General features: G+C 35.5%; 1 protein-coding gene across 1 annotated transcript in view; it reads left to right on the top strand.

Moving 5' to 3' along the window:
- The window catches only part of LOC150104955 (ras-related protein Rap1-like), a 28,591-nt gene extending 13,005 nt beyond the window's left edge, over positions 1 to 15,586 (top strand). Inside the window, exon 2 of the mRNA XM_090396062.1 lies at positions 14,787 to 15,586. Within this exon, the coding sequence (XP_090252188.1) occupies positions 14,816 to 15,490 (675 nt within the window). The 5' untranslated portion in view covers positions 14,787 to 14,815 and the 3' untranslated portion in view covers positions 15,491 to 15,586. The remainder of the gene's footprint in view (positions 1 to 14,786) is intronic.
- The last annotated feature ends 2,666 nt before the right edge of the window (positions 15,587 to 18,252 follow it).

Here is an 18,252-nt window from a genome sequence, read left to right on the forward strand (position 1 = left end):
CTAGAACAACAACAATAATGATAATTATTATTAGTAGTAGTAATAGTAGTAGTATTTATTATTAATGTCATTTTTGTTATTGTTTTTCATTATTAAACGAGGAGTTCCTTCAAAATGTCAAGCCATAAACATGCACAAAAAGAAGCCATAAAGAATTCAATCATTGCGAAATCCAGGTTTTTTCTAAAATAATGTATTGAGTAGAGAGGGGGGGGGGTAAAGCAACACAAGTTTTGTTAAACAATTTCCAATTATGATCTACTTCATCGAGTGAGATTACCGAGAAATCTTTTAATTGTACAATTTCATGTAGCGGTTATGGACAATGACAGAAAACCTGGTAAACATCTCCGTCTTACAAAGATGTAATCGGAGGATTTATTCTTTCGGAACTAGAATCCCACAGCTGCGCCACGAGATAATTTGAATATTGTTTCCAGAACCCTGGAATATTCTGACCAATCAGAACTAAGAACTCTTGCTTTCGTTGACATGCATCCCTATAATGCGCGTTGCGAAGCGTGTAATGTCTTTGTTTTGCCACTTGGTAACACCGGCCTGTCATTGGACATAACCAGCAACTAGGTGCTGCACGCGGCAAACGAAACGAAGTATAAAACGCTCTCCTCAGCCTAGTTTCCGTAGCGCATATCTTTCGAAGTGATGATCGCAGCTACAAACATCCGACAGTTCTCAGGCAATCAAGATAGGAGAAAAAGGAACAAGGGATTACAAAGCAGGTAAATTGATTTCGAATTTCTCTGATTGTAAGAAATAAAAAAAGCGCATAGCAGCGAAGGTCAGTCATATACTATAGCTAGCTTGATTATGTAAATTTATTTCATGTTTGTATTATTTCAAGTATATTATATTTAAAATTTTAATATAGTTTTAAATACAAAAATATTTAAATATAAATAAAGCAGTTAACATTTTTAAAAATATTTTAAAAATTTTAACATTTCCAAAGTTTAATTAGGAAATATAAAACACCATTCTATTTTTTATATAAAAATAATATAATTATGATAAGATATTTTAATATTAAATTTTGGGTGGATTAATGGAGAGTATATTGAACAATCGACCGTGAGAGGCGGTGATTGATTCATTCAATCCAATACCCTTGGAGGGTAATGGATGGCAATGCTGTAGCCAATGAAGTTCTAACTGAGCTCGGCTATTGCTGTTACCCTCCTGCCATTATCAGAGCTTTAATAGCTCAATAACACCTTATCCCTACATTGTCCTCTACAGATAACGGGAAATATGAAAAGCATTCTTGCTTCGCCCCTTTAAACCAGTCCTTATAAGGAATTTGATATTAAATTTGAATGGTGGATTGATTAATACCTTTGGAGGGTAATAGATTGCAGTGCTGTAGCCAATGAAGTTCTAACTGAGGCTTGGTTATTGCTGTTACCCTCCTGCCATGATCAGAGCATTAATAGCTCAATAACACCTTATCCCTACACTGTCCTCTACAGATAACGGGGAAGATGAAAAGCATTCTTGCTTCGCCCCTTTAAGCCAGTCCTTATAAGGAATATTAAATTTAATTTAGGAGGGTAATGGATGGCAATGCTGTACCAATGAAGTCCTAACTAAGGCTCGGCTTTTGCTGTTACCCTCCTGCCATGACCAGAGCTTTAATAGCTCAATAACACCTTATCCCTACACTGTCCTATACAGATAACGGGGAAGATGAAAAGCAATCTTGCTTCGCCCCTTTAAGCCAGTCCTTATAAGGACTATTATTAAATTTAGTATCGCATTGTTTTGGATGCTGTCGTTCGTTACTTTTGAGAAGATAAATTATCTTCGTTTCTTTTAGACCCGTGTAATGCCCTGGATTAGAACAGTAAATGCATGTCGTACAAGGCGACTAAAATGGGTACCAATACAGGGTAATGGATGGCAATGCTGTAAACAATGAAGTTTTACCTGAGGCTTGGCTATTGCTGTTACCCCTCCTGCCATGATCAGACTATAAGCTCTGATCATGGCAGGAGGGTAACAGCATATTTCTCCATCCATATATTTTCTTCTACAGATAACGGGGAATATGAAAAGCATTCTTGCTTCGCCCATCTACCCAAATAATAATAATATGGTTTAAATTGTAAATAAAATAGAAATTTTAATGTCTTCATGAAAAATACGATAAAAATTTGCTTGTTATATTTTTTCTGTTTTAACATATTTGCAGATATAAAGTGTTGATAAATAGACACTGCGCATGGAGTCTTCGTTATAGAAACAATTTTTATAAAGAAACGTTTGCGATCGTTGTGAATTTTCATTAGAACTAACTTTTCTAATGTGTCAGGATTATTTCAACCAAATCGCCTCTTTACTTTTAATTATTAACTATTATGATTTATATTGAATCAATTATATTTATGATTGCCATTTATCATGAGTTGCTGTTTTTTTTTTTTTTCTGAATTTCATCTGTTCTACGTACGTGAAGTGTGAACTGACGTGTTTAGGACACCGATATAGACAAGTTTTAAAGCTATTTATAATTTTCTATAAATAATTTATATTTTTTTGCTCATATCTATAATGTAAAGCAGTGTTGACGATGTATGGAATGTCCAGTTTTCTGCCAGACTTTTCGCGATTGTATGATTATAGTCGAGGTGCAAGGTTGGAACTTGTGTATAAATATTTAAGTAAAACGAGTTATTTCAATCCGTCTTTGGTTCATTCCGGAAAAATAATAATTTCCCAAGTGGATTCTTTTTCCGATTTCTGTGCACATCATACAGTTATATTTAAAAATCGTATCAAAATTCAAATTATCCTTGTATTTGAGTTTTGCCAATGGTAATCTAATCTACGTAAACGGCGCGCATAAAGCATCGCTTGTTCGTTTGACCTTTATGCTTTCCATATTTAAAATTATATTAATTGATAAATTAAAGTATTCAACGTTATCCTACAATTAATTGCATTGGTCCAATTAAAATGAGCGCCGACAAGCTATGCACTCTTAAAACTTTCATAGATCGATAAAAATGCAATTTATATATATATATATATATATATATATATATATATATATATATATATATATATATATATATATATTTATATATTTATATATATAACCATCTGTGTTGAGTTCCAGAGCTCCAGTAACACCTCGTGAGCACTAACACTGTACGAAAAGACTTCTATTTACTGGGTTTCCATGGAAAAGCAGCAGCACACAAGCCGAACATCACAACGACGAATAAGTCTGGCTTGGTGTAAATAGCGTGTGATCGACCAGTGGAAAACGGTTCTCTGGAGCGATGAATCAAGATTCGCCTGTTTCCAGTCTGATGACAGGGTGTAAGTGTGGACGCAGCCTAGTGAACGCTTGTTACCACAGTGTGTTGTACCCACAGTAAAGTTTGGTGGTGGAGTAGTAATGCTGTGGTTTGGAGTGGACCACTAGTCATTGACCGTGGTTCCTTGAAGGCAGCTGAGTACCTTGATATTCTGGATAATTAGGCGCTTCCTACACTGTGGAGTTTTTAAGGAACGGACTCGTGTTACCATCAAGAAGACAATGTCCCATGCCACAAAGCTGCAGTGTCATGGAATGGTGTGAAGAGATGGGTGTTAAACGACTGCAGAGTGTCCTGATCTTTACCCCATCGAACACCTGTGCGACGAATTGGAACGGCAATTGAAGTCCAGAGCAGCACGTCCTCGATCTGTCGCTGAACTCAGTGCTGCTTTGATGGAGGAATGGAGACAAATTCCACTTGATGTCTGCCGCATATTGGTGAAACGCCTCCCTCAAAGGGTGGTGGTGGTGATCAAAGCGAAAGGTGGACATACCCGATATTAGGGTTCGCCTTCTGGTATCAATTGTAAATTGCTACAGTGTACAATTATTGGTAGATAGTGTGTGTGTGTGTATATATATATATATTTTTTATTTTATTTTATATATATGTGTATATATGTGTATGTACATATATATATATATATATATATATATATATATATATATATATATATATATAAAATTGGACACTACAGGACATAGGATACACTGGGGCGTGGGGCTGACTACCTTATCCGGTGAACGGTTTGAGGGCCGATGATTAATAAACCTACAGTTATTGGCAGATAGTATATATATATATATATATATATATCCGATCTTGGGTGTGAACAGCAGGGTATTTCATCCCGCAAGCAGGCAAACCGGACCCGTGAACACATACAAGCTGCAGTCCAAAAATACATATTAAATCCCTCACTGGGAGAGCTCAACCAGTCCTGAGGGGCAGTCGAGGAATGGGGGTATCCCACAAGAATAAATAAATAAAAATCGACACAGATACATATATAATAAAATAATTCGTCACATCCTTACGGATGTGACGAATTATTTTATTACCACAGTTCGCATTACCACATTTTGTTGTAGTAATTCAGCGGTAAGCTTTTTGCTAAAATAAAAAAAATAAAAAAATCCACGAACCTACATCCATTTTTATCTTAGTTAAAAACAGATTCTTTTTTAGTTTACAGTTTCGTCTTAAGCTTGCTTTAAGATATGCGGAAACCCCCCCCTTTTTTTTTTTTTTTTTGAAAATGGTACTTTATTGTTGGACCTTGCGCAATTTATAACTCTATCCCTCCTCTCTTTAAGAACATAAATTGGAGATGCTGTAATAATTGCTTTCCGAATACGCCACTCTTTTATTATATGAATGCAATGTACCAAGACGAATCATCGTCCTTTTTAATTAAATAACTATCAGAAGAGGTACTAATATTCGCGATCATTTGTTTATTATTATTAAGCAACTGCTTGCAACACAAGGTCAGACGTGTCAATAATCCTAATATACGAAGGCTAATAATCCATCAACAATATGTTAGGACACGATCTTCGAGGAAATGATTAGTGAGCTTTTCTAATCCTTGCATGCTGCTACCGAAGTCAGAAAGACAAGACAGGATGTTTACTTCTCTCTAGGAAGGCTCAGTGTCGCATTACTTTCTTGGTAGTTACGAGTAATTTTCTCTGTACAGCTTTCATTTATCTTGTACGTCAAACACGATGAGGTCTCTTTATCAAGGACTGTAATAATTCGTTTATAGTAAAGAAAATAATTATCCCTAATTATACGTGTCATTTCTATTCATTTGATAATATGAGTTATAATTGGAATTCCCACTCCTTTTTTGTATGACTTTAATGTCTGAAGTAATAAATGTGTTTTATAAATTGCCTGTAGAAATAGCTTTAACTATAATGCAATATAAATGAGCATTAAAAAAAAAATCTACTACCTAAAAATCTTTTCACAAACATCCATGACACGGTAGGATTCGAACCCCTAACTTGTTGGGTTGAGAATGCGTTTTAATACATTTAGTGATACTGCACATAGTTTTAGAGGAGCTGTTTAGTTAGACTGATTATACTTATAAAATAGGAAGGATAACAGGGACTGAAGTCTGGGCGGTATCGCTGTTACAAAGGCTCATGGGTAGAGAGAAGTACGGATGCCATTTAAATGTTGCTAAGGGCAAGGTTGCAGTGTGGAATGCGGGGATGGAAGGTTCGTGTTGACAGTTTAATAGAAATGAAGTAGCATGAAAGAGGTGGAATACAGTGGAATGAAATTAAACCAGGTTTTAATGACTCCAATATTTCATCTCTGTCACATCATCTGGTACTCTGTCATCATCATCGGAAATACAATACAAAATTGTATCCTTCATGCACGCAACACAACACAAGTGGAAATGATTAGATTTAAAGAATGGAAAGATGCTTTCTATCGGTGTTAGTCAGTAATATCATGGCGAAAGTTATTACGGTAATGATTGGAAAGACAAAGCAGTAGGTTTCTCTTCATTATCGGTTTACTAACACGAAAATAATTACTATGTAATAAGGTGTAATGTAACTCATATTTGGGGGTTTTAAAGTCTGTCTTTCGAGACTGTTGTGTAGGAGGAAATACGAAACAATGAGGAAATCAATACTTTATGTGGAGGAGAAGAATGACTGTACAAAGGCGTTTCTGGTATTACGTAGGAGGCATGAAAAGCAGAGAAGTTATGAGTGGGTGTTTATGTTTTGCTTGATGGTAGCCATACAGAGTACATTATCAAAGGATACGGGGAGTGTAATGTGTGGGGTATGATGGACATTGTGACATTTAAATCCCAGCTCCTTAGATGTTACCTAAGTAGTGATAATAATATCAGTGCTCGTCCATTGCATCAGAAAAGAACTATCTTCTATTCTTTTAAAAGAAATAAACAAACCCATTTAGCAGTGGAACTAAACTATCTTCAGTCGTTTGTTCATTAAACTTTCTTGTACTTAGGTAAAAGTCTCACGAGTTCTGCTACATGAATTATAGCAGAAAGATGGCGTAGTGTGAGGAGACGATGTCAGCGAATACGTTCTGTTGATTAATATTCCATGCAGTTATTAAGGAAAAACTTTTTATGGATATGAGTGTGTAGATATTAGACACAGAACCGCACGTATTTGCAGTACAAATCTCGACAGAACTGCTTTATGGGAACTGATGGCGTGATTTTCAGAATTCATGCCAACTAGCATCACCATTAACTCCGAAGACTACGTCGAAATATTGCAAATAAAAACGGATTTGAAGGGGTCCTCCGGACATCGTTTAGCCATTGTTTCTCCACCCACAACAATGTATGGATTCACAACAGTTCCACAAATGGTATGAAGAAATTTACTGCACGGAGACACCCTCACCGTATATCCCAAACTTTTGGCTATATGACTTCCATCTTCTTTCTAAAGCCAGATGAATATTTGCAAGTACATTATTGAGGGTTAGATGAAGTTAATAAAAGAGTAGAATTTTGGTCACGATGGATTCACGAAACCACATGAACCATGAAATATTTACTCCATGTCTAAAACAGGAAAATGAGTAGATATTTCATTTTGTAGCATATCCTCGTCTGTAGTTAGCTATTTGTACTCACTGCATTTGTTAATAAAGATACTAAAAACTATATTTTGGTAAACTATAGTTGTTTATGATAGTTTATCTTTCCAACATGTCTCCTCATAAATAACAACACACATTTTAACGCTCAGACTGAACAGTCCGTAATCCGTATTTGTATATGTGCCTTCTCTGCGGTATTCCAGCTACCTATAAATCTAAGATTAGATCATTGGTCAATAATCGAATCCAGTTCGAATAAGATTTGATCCGAGTTTTCTGTAATACAAATATATTAACTTCATTATCCAAACTTTTCATTAGTGCAGCGGTTTTCTCTGTTGTGTTTAACATCTTGTTATTGCCTCCTTCATCCGAACATTACCTCAGTATTCGATATGCAATTTATTGATTTCAAGTGCAAAAGGTTTATGTCAAAGTGATATCGATTTCCATCTTCTTACCATATTACTTTATTAAATTTTTCCTTAAACAGGTAACTATGAAAGTGCTGGCAGAAAAACAGGAAATACCACTTGGTTTTATTTGGACCGAGTCGCGTATTTGTAACCGGTATAAATTGGAGGAATATGATGCTCTCAAGTCAGTGCAACTGCTTCCGGCTATCAGAAGGGAACTGACAGAGTTTGCAAGAGACGTCGTGATAGGATTCCATGCTGCAAGTTTATCTGTTCGGCAAATTGTTGACGAATTGAGCCATCCCAGGTCAACAGTCAGTGATACCATACTGAGATGGAAGCGCAGGAGGTCAACTATAAGTAGCTACTTATAGTAGCTACCCGTAGTGCACGACCTGCCAGAGTCACAGAACGTGACCGCCACGAATGACAATATGTAAAAACCGTCATTCGTCGGCCGATATGTTGACTGCAGAGTTCTGGGCATCGACTGGAACACAAATCTGCACTAAACATTCAGAACCGAGATTCACAACATGGGTTTCCATGGTAGAACTAGAACCGCATTATGCAAGCCCCACGTTACCCGAACCAACATGCAGCGTCGTTTTCAGCGGTGAAAAGAGCGGACGAAGAAAACTGTGTCATAGAGCGACCAATCACGCTACATCCCCTCTGCCGAGTAGATTGACGGGTGTGGGTTTGGTACCAGAGTGTGTAACTCCAACTATGAATTTTGGAGGTAGCGGTGTGATGATATAGTCCAGTTTTTCCTGGTTTGACCTCCTACCTCCGTTTGTGGTGTCATGAAGAATGAACTCTGAGAGAGATCTGAACATTCTGGAGAATGCAATGCTTCCTACTTTATGACGTTTCTCCGGAACTGTCCGTTGTTTTTTCAGCAAGACAATGCATCGTCATAAGGCCGCTGCTATAATTGCGTGGTTTGTGGACGTGAACGTCACCATACGTGGCTCGCCTCCACAGACCCCTGATCTCAACCCTATTGAACATCTGTGTGATAAACTGGGGCATAGGATGAGGTTAAAGGACGCCAGTCCTACAACAATCCAGGACTTCATTACATGCCACCAGGACGAATGGTCCAAAATTCCCATTGATCGTTATCGTTCGCTTGTGGTAATTATGCCCCGTAGAACTGCTGCAGTCATCGCAGCGAAATGAGATCATCCTACATCTGGGCGTTATGGCTGTTTGTTCCTCACACTATGGTGTCATTTGACTTCTTTCCAAGAAGTGAATTTCATTATTGGATGTTTCTAAAAGCGAAGTGTTTAAGTGACAGATAAAAACGAACACAAAAAATCGATTTTATCTGCAAATACTTATAACAATCGTTCATCATAAATCATTTGGGGAAGTGCTATCATTTCCCGTTTGGTATTTAATGTTACATTCAAGTGTGTTTGTTCTTTTCTCGATTTTTGTTGCTGTTCTCAGCATAAAACTGACTACTTCAACTGAGAAAGAAAGAAAAAAAGTATTTCTTATTTGGGGATTTTTTTTTTCACGTAGCGTTAGCTCACACGATCCAGTACTCGTTTTATCTTTAGAGCAGAGTTTTTAGAAAATGACAACGACCTTTTGGAAGTCATCAGCGTGATTTAGTCGTAGGAGGAGGAAAATCGTAGAGATCAATATGCATTAGAAGTATGAAAGAAAACAAAACCCGAGAAATATTATGAAAGGCTAAGTTGAAAGGCAGGGCGACCTCTTGCTGAACTCAAAGTCTTCATTTGTGTCTCAGTGATTGCTATTTATAATAACATTATGTTTCCATAACCACTCATTTCTAAAACGGACCCGTAATCGTAAGTTTAACAGCATGCAATTCTATTGTAATGCTGTACAAGGACTTGTTATGTTTATCTATAAATTTAAGATGGTGCTTTGTGTATGTGTGTGTGTGTGTGAAGCAAAAATGCTTTTCATATTCCCCGTTATCTGTAGAAGGAAATGTATGGATGGGGTGTTATTGAGCTATGAGCTCTGATCATGACGAGAGGGTAACAGCAATAACCGAGCTTCAGTTAGAACTACATTGGTGACAGTATTGCCATTCATTACCCTCTCTGGGTACGCATTTTAGTCGCCTCGTACGACATGCATGAGCTGCTATGTAAGTAAAGCTCCTTCTAAAACTTAGGCGATCCCCTTGACCACCCCTACGAGTGGCCGAAAGATCGTCCAACTCAGCGTTGGTTCCACTCAGTGACGCCCCCCCCCTACCACCACTGAGCAGAACCGCTCATGTTACAGGGAAAAGCATCGACTGACAAGCCCCTCACAGGCCACGCCGGAGAACACCCTCCCTAGAGACTCAAAATGCTCTCAGGGAAAAAAAAAACGAAATCTAAGCCCCCCCCCCTCACCGGAAGCAAAATTCCGGAAGAAATCTAAGAGAGCGAAACTCTGCATCCCATTTCAGTCGCCTCTTACGACATGCATGGACTACAGTGGGGCTATTCTTATCTAGGCCACCACACGGGGTATTTTGTTAACATTCTTAGGCAAAGTTCTTTTTAATAGAAACAAGAACATATTATTTTGGTGTATTTCTTATAATCTATAAAAGTTTTAAAATATTCAAGAATTTGTAATTTTTTAAATTAAAATTAGCCATAGTATTTTAAACAAGTTGTTTTATAGGTTAAAGTGAAATTTTTAAAGCTAAATGACAGTCGAAGTGAAGAACAACAACAATTCTGATATATTATATAGTTTTTGAGTTTTAATGAGAATAAAGGTTTTGGCCATTGTTTCGACTTCCAATCTTCTTATTATTAATTGAAATCTTCAAAGAGTTTAAGGACTCTTCGTGGGAAGGCACAGTCCACCACACACACAACTCACTGTCTCAACTATTAATCCTCCAACTCCACACATACCACAATCAACACAGCGCCATCTACCGCTCACCACAACAGCGCTTTTGTCTGTAAATTGCGTTTCTTCTCTTGGCAGATTTTCCAGCATGCAGGATGAAAAGAACTGAGTCTCTGGAAGAAAAAAACCTGCTTCCACCGTATGAGATCGACCACCTCACCTTCAATTGAAATATCGGAAATAAATATTCCTCTTGTTGCGACGAGGATCGAGTTAAAATAATATACAAAATGTCTAATTATTATGTGAGTTATTACGTTAACAGTTTATGATGTCAGCATCGATTCGCTTTTTCGAATTATCCAATTTCCCCTTCTTGCAGAATTAAAATTATCAGAAAATATGAATGCTCAAGAATAATGTGGCTCAAAGTTGTCAACATTCCTAATTTTGAATCTGTCACTACTCTCTATGGAAATAAAGGTTTGGTATCCAAGAATGGATCATAGCTAGAGAGAAACAGTAAAGTCAGCAGATGATATTTTGGATATTTTTAAAGGTCATTATCATCATCATCAATAACCCTTTTATTTCCTTAACAGGGAGCAGGAGAGGATGTTCTAGCTCTGTTTAATTTTTCGAGACTGAGTGGGCAGTTCAATCTCCACTGGTAGCCAATCAAAGACAGTTGGCCCAGGTTTATCTAATTTTAATCCACATCCAGTGAAGAGACCGCTAACAAATGCCGCCATCTCGTGGTCCCTAATTCTAACACGATATTTTTAATGTCGGAAACATAGTGAGGGTTCTATAGTCGATTTTCTTGTGTTTATAGAATGAAAAACCTGCTTGCCCGTGCCAGAGATCGACTAACTCAGGAACCGGTAGAAGAAAGTACTTCGGAAAAACGTTCCTCTAGTTGGCGACTAGAATCGAACCTAGTCTACTCTTCGCGGCTTATGCCTAGCAGTGCAAATATCACTTCCATTGAGGTACACTATCTCTGATTTAAAGGTAAGAAGAATTTTTGTTAATAAAAGCAACTTCATGAAGTGGGATTTTTCTCAAGTGAAAAGTATTCAAACAGCAATTAGACATAATAATTAACAAGACATCGAATTATTTCATTTACATTATTAAAAATATACAAATTTCTAAAATGTCACTCCTCTTTTTAAAAACAGTAATAAAATCTCTGACACCTTTTAATCCCCAAAGGGAGTAATTGGAATTCCTTTAGCCCTAATTTAATCATTCAAGATAAATGAGCAGCCCCTCTCCATCCTTAAAACCATTATTGATAGCGAGCCTAAACTATCCCTAATTCAAAGCTTTTCAGGACGGACGGACGGACACACACACACAGAGAGAGAGAGGAGTATGACAGAGAACTGCTGCCATCTCATTTCCCTCATTCCCAACATTCCTGTTATTGTCTGTAATAATGTTAGTTATACAATTAATATTCTTAAGATGCGAGATTAAAGGCCCGAGTTTCCCGAAGAATTAAACTTGCTTTCTCCATGCCAGAGATCTGGAAGTGGTTGAAGAAATGCTTAAAAAGTTCCTCTAGTCAACGACTAGAGGGAATTTAAAAGTCTTTCTTCAGATGGCCTAGCGCTATAGATGCACATGCCACTTCCACAATGCTACACAACACCCATTCCTTTTTTCCATGACAGACAAATTTTCCTAAATTTATTTTTTCTGAAACTCCTGAAATAAGGTTAGAGAAAAACGAACAAAGGCAAACGCAAAAACTGAATCTGGATGTAGTTCTTAGTCTATTTGAAAAGTAGGGTTATTTGTGACAATAATGGTATTGCTGTTGTAATTCGTATTATTAAAAGAAATTTTAAAATTCATTATATAAAACTATTGTATAATTAATATTAATTTTAAAATGTTAATATATTTAAAAGAATTTTGAGAATTCTTTTAATAATCTTAAAAATCATCCCCTTGTGGTTGCCAGGATAAGAATAGCACCAATGTAGCTCATGCATGTCGTATGAGGCGACTAAATGTGTATCCTGGGAGGGTAATGGATGGCAATGCTGTAGCCAATGAAGTTCTAACTGACGCTCGGCTATTGCTATTACCATCCTGCCATGATCAGAGCTTATATATATATATATATATATAAGCTCTGATCATGGCAGGGGCAGGATGGTAATGTACTGGCGTTCACGTGATGCTGCAAGCACGCACTCTCCCAACAATGCAACAAACGAAAGAACAGCTTCAAATACAACTACAACGTTTTCATGCTAATTATGTATAGAGACTGTCTATGTTGTTCATAGTCTTTTAACCTTCAATGTTTAGTGTTTTTTCTTTCTTTTATGATGTCACCTGGAGAAGGCTGTTACAGACCGAAAAGTAGTGTTTTTATATTAAAACCTTTTTACTTAAATCTCGGTTCTAGTCATTCAATTCTTCATATATATACATTGGGGAAAAAAATATATATATATATACATTGGAAAACAATTTTCCAATATATTGGAAAATTGTTTATCTATATGTATTGGAAAATAATTTAAATAAAAGTAATGTATATATATGTTACAGTTAAAGTGATAAATCCGGTTATTATTAATAATTACCGGTTAAAGTGAATAATTTACGTAAATTAATCACTTAAACCGGTTAAAGTGAATAATTCTTACGGGAGTCTGGTTAATGTAATAAAAACATGTTTATAAATTTTATATATAGGTTTTCCTTCTCAATAGAAATTATAACAGCTTTGGTTAGTTTATAATGAAAAAAGTAAGGAGAGTACTTCTTTTTGCACTGAATGAAATCAGAAATCATTATAACCTAACCTAACCTAACCTAAATTAACCTGGATGTCGTATGTCGAACCAGAGTGTAGTCGTAGTTTGTCGTAGGCAGATTAACGGGGATGAAAGATAAACGTCGTTGTGGGCAGAGCTTAATGATTGAGGGCAGATAAATGGGGATAACAAATAAAAGTTGTTGTGGGCAGATGAATGGAGATAATAGATAAACATCGTTGCTATACCTCTTTCCTCATCAATGGAGGAAAAAAACTGACAATTCCTCTCTGATTTAACTATATCCCCATTTATCTGTCCACAACAACTTTTATTTGTTATCCCCATGTATCTGCCCTTAATTATTAAGCTCTGCCTACAACGACGTTTATCTTTCATCCCCATTAATCTGCCCACGACAAACTACGACTACACTCAGGTTCGACATGCGACATCCAGGTTAGTTTACTTTATAATGATTTCTGATTTCATTGAATGCAAAAGAAGTACTTCCTTACTTTTTTCATTATAAACTAACCTAACCTGACCTAAACTAACGTAACCAATAAAGGTTAGGTTAGTTTATGATTTCCAACCTACAAAAGTTAGGTTAGGTTAGTTTATAATGATTTCTAATTTCATTGAGTGCAAAAAAGTACTGTCCCTACTTTTTTCATTATAAACTAACCAAAGCTGTTATAATTTCTATTGAGAATGAAAATTTATATATAAAACCTATAAACATGTTTTTATTACATTTACCAGACTCCTCTAGGAATTATTCACTTTAACCGGTAATTTTTAATAATAACAGGATTTATCACTTTAATCATAATATATATATAAATTTATATATTATATATATATATATATATATTTATTGAAAAATTATTTAAATAAAAGTAATATATATATAAGTAATTTATATATATATATATATATATATATATATATATATATATATATATATATATATATATATATATATATATATATAAGTAATTGATTAGATATATATTGGAAAATAATTTAAATAAAAATAATTTATTGGAAAATAATTTAAATAAAAATAATTTATTGGAAAATAATTTAAATAAAAATAATTTATTGGAAAATAATTTAAATAAAATTAATTTATATATGTGTGTGTGTGTGTGTGTGTGTATTTATTGGAAAATTGTTTAAATAAAAGTAATTTATATATATAGGAAAATAATTTAATATATAAAAGTAATTTATATATAATATATATATATAAATTATTTTTATTTTAATAAAAATTCAAATAATAATTGGAAACAAAATTACAGAAACTAAATCAATCAGCATTTATTCAGTACATAATAGTGTTTATGGATAGAACGAAATCGTTAATATATACTTGTTAAATAAATAAGCTAAATAAAATGCGTGAATGAAAAAGAAAAAAAAACATTTAAAATTATGACTAGAACATTTCTAAATTGGCTGGACACACTCACATAATGAACTCTCTGGCCTGTGATCAGTTTGAGTGTTACCGATTTTAACATATAGACTATATAATAAATTTAGTTTAATCCTTTAATTAAACTAAATTTATTATAGTCTAACCAAGGGCAAAATAAACTTCCAGCATATACATTATACGTAAAAAATTATCATGAAATTTAAATTAGTAAAATTATATTGTTATAAGATTAAAATCGGTTATACTTAACCTTCATGTATTTATATTTTATACTCTTCTTTGTTGTTTATGGATAATATTGACATTCATTGCCTTTTCTTTCTAGGTTATCATTTGTATTCTCACATTAGTACGATGCCCAGCCTGTATAATAGTTCCATTCTGAGTGCTGCAGATTCTGGCTCTCAAAAGGTTAACGACCATCCCCGTGTTGTTTTTATGGGTGCTAGTGGGGTTGGCAAGACGGCGGTAGTACAGCAGTTTCTTTACGATAGATTTCCTGTCGATCATTGTGCTACAGTTGAAGAACTCTATCGTAGTGAGTACGAAATTGGCGGTGCTTCCCTTACTTTAGATATCCTCGATACCAGTGGGACATACGAATTTCCTGCCATGCAACGTCTAGCGGTAACCTCTGCAGACGCCTTCGTTCTTGTCTTTTCTGTTGAGTGCGCAGAATCCTTCGAAGAAGTAAGCCGACTTAGAGACTTAATATTACAAATGCGACCAGGTGGCGCTCCCATCGTTGTTGTGGCCAATAAAACTGACTTGGAAGAAAAACGAAAAATAAGAAAAGAGATTTCGGAAACGGTTGTAACAATTGATTGGGAGTGTGGATACATCGAATCGTCGGCAAAAACTGGCTGCAATATTTTAAGTGTCTTTAAGGAAGTTTTGGCTCAAGCCCATATACGTTATGCTTTAAGTCCGGCAGTTAAAAAAAGACGCCGTTCATTTCCTTTATATCCTACTTATTCGAAGACAAAGCATAATGCCGAACATAAACGACATAGTTGTACCTTATCATGATTTTTTTTTTCCAAGACTTAATTGAAATTGTATATTTTCCATGCTTTTATACGAAATAAAACTATACAAGATACAAGAACTGAATACATCAACACACACATTCATACTGACATTCAAATTCTTTTAATTCGTATAATTATTATTTCTAATATAAGCATTTTGTGATAAGGTGTAGATAATGTGATTTATTTTATTTTCATGTATTTCCTTCTTTTTAGTTTTAAATGCAAAAAAATAATAAACTTCAATAGTTTATAATTTGTTTTATATAATTTTCTTTTTTTAATTTAAATTATATTCTAAAAGGAACAAAATAATATGAAAAGATAATCTTGATGTATTTATTTGAATAAAAATAATGGTGTCTGTCTGTATAGAAACAATGAAATCAACTACAACCTTTTGACTCCGAGTTCCAGGTTGAATAGTATTCAAATAGAAATAACTCGACAAATTTGAAGTCTTAAATTCAATTAATAAAAGGCTACTTTAAATTCAGTTGAACTCTTGAACTCAAATAATAATAATAATAATAATAATGAAACACAGATATTTCTATAAGTAAAAAATAAACACAAAAATGTGGATGGATCTGCGCACATCGACCAGCAAAATGGTAGTGAGTGGGGAGAGGAAATAATAAACCATTTCGAGGTTTATTTAAAAAGTTTAAAAATAAAAATTAAATTTTAAAAACTTTAAAGTTATCTCTTTTTCTCTACGCATTTTCTTCGAATACACTTTGACCAGGCGCTGATGATATTCTTTAGAAGCAATAAAATGTCCAATTTCATTGATTCAAACTAACTACATCATCGCATGGTCAATGTGCATTCAAAGTACTAAACATCACCATTCTTCATGCAAAATGTCTTTTAATATAACCAAGGAAAACTATCGTTATGGAAGATTCACGATCTCCAGATCTCAGCAGCATTCCAATTGGGTTTTAAGGATGAGTGGGGATTTCTGAGTCCAAGTTTTCTCTATAGAATTACATCATATTAATCCCTGTATTATTTATAACGTCGTAGTATAGGTCTCTAGTAATGCCCACCCTCTTACACCCTTTTAGAATTAGAATAAAGGTTTGTCACCTAATACTATATCCAGACTCTTCCTTCAGATGAAAATAAGGAGAGGTGATTCGTGGCTATAACAACAGAGGCGGTAACTCGTAGCTTTCTAATCTTTGCTGATGTAAATCTTGGAAAAGATTTACGTGTAATATGTTTATCTACATAGTTCATTAAGATAGCTTATTATTTTATTTTTATCTTCACATCTTGTACTTATTGGTTGGAGAGTCCGCGCGGTTAGCTTAGTGGCTTTGCGCTTCGCAACCATATGCCTGGGGAAGGAGTGTCCTAGGTTCGATTCCCGTCGATGACGCGTGGAGCTTAAGGATCATCCTCGGCCATAGCCAAGTTGGCCGTGGACAGAAGGGTTTTTTCCGCCAGTTTATCTGGTGTTTTTCAGCCCGCAAGCAGGAAAATCGGCCCCGTGAACACACACTGATTACGTTCAGGAATACTAACCCAGCCATAGGCCTGATTCGTCAGCTACACGACCGGCCCTACCGACGGTGCAAGACGTGCATTTTCAAGGGGAGGAAAGTTTCTTTGGGGGCGACAAAGTTGGCATAAACTATACGAAAAATAAGGGAGAGGGGCGGCAAAATATGCTACTTCACGGGGCGGCAAAATTCCTAGGGGCGACCCTGGTCAGCTATGCCGGTTCCGAGCCCGGATATGGAGGGGTGACTGAGATGGTGCCGTACCTCCCCGTAAAGGGGGACTCACGGCTGTTGTATCATCATATGATAATTAATTAATTAATTTGTTGAAGAGAGTTAAAAATCATAGTTTTATTAGCCTTAACGCTTTTTAGATATACCATCATGACCAGATGACCAGATAAGCATATCTTGGGAAAACCCTATCTGCAAGGAGACAGCGGTCGGCAATGAGCATAGGCACGGTGTTTTTGTTGCCGTTCTCTTGCTATATAAACGATTCTCCTAAAAGATTTTAACTCCTTTTATTTTGAGTTCCCATTGAGCTTTACTTCAACATAATAAACTCAAAATTCCGAAGGCCTTGGAAGGGATCTTTACTATAAATAAATAATAAGAAGAATAAAATCTTTTGCCTGGCCTTTGCTTTGAGTGCTTCGAAATCCTAATTCTTATTTGCATTTTTTGACACCTTTTCAAGGATTACAGATTTTCCTTGAGAACGAAATCGTAGTGTAAACTTCCGCTCTGGTATTTAAAGACTCCTTTTAGTTCTATGAGTGAGCCCCCCCCCCCCAAGAGCTCCCTCAAAATGCTTGCCTCAATACAGAGGAGAAATCTTTTTGTGATTCAGTACCAAAGTTGCACAGACATATGCAAAAAAGAAAAAAGTCAAAGGTTAGAACAATTCACCAAAGCACTCACACCAGTCCTAACAATAACTGTTATGAGAAACGGTATACTTACACGATCTTATATCATCCAAAACAAATATTTCGTAAAATACAGTACTACGTAGTTACCACTATTGCCACACCAACTACCACATCCATAAATCCACAAAATGCCTTAAGTCCTTAAAAGGACTGGCTTAAAGGGACGAAGCAAGAATGCTTTTCATATTCCCCTTTATCTGTAGGGGACAGTGTAAGGATAAGGTGTTATTGAGCCATTAAAGCTCTGATCATTGCAGGAGGGTAACAGCAATAGCCGAGCCTCAGTTAGAACTTCATTGACTACAGCATTG

The sequence above is a fragment of the Typopeltis vanoorti genome, chromosome 7 (genome assembly GCF_054136105.1).
Source record: "Typopeltis vanoorti isolate ZY-2024b chromosome 7, IOZ_Tvanoo_1.0, whole genome shotgun sequence".
In the NCBI taxonomy this organism is placed as follows: domain Eukaryota; kingdom Metazoa; phylum Arthropoda; class Arachnida; order Uropygi; family Thelyphonidae; genus Typopeltis; species Typopeltis vanoorti.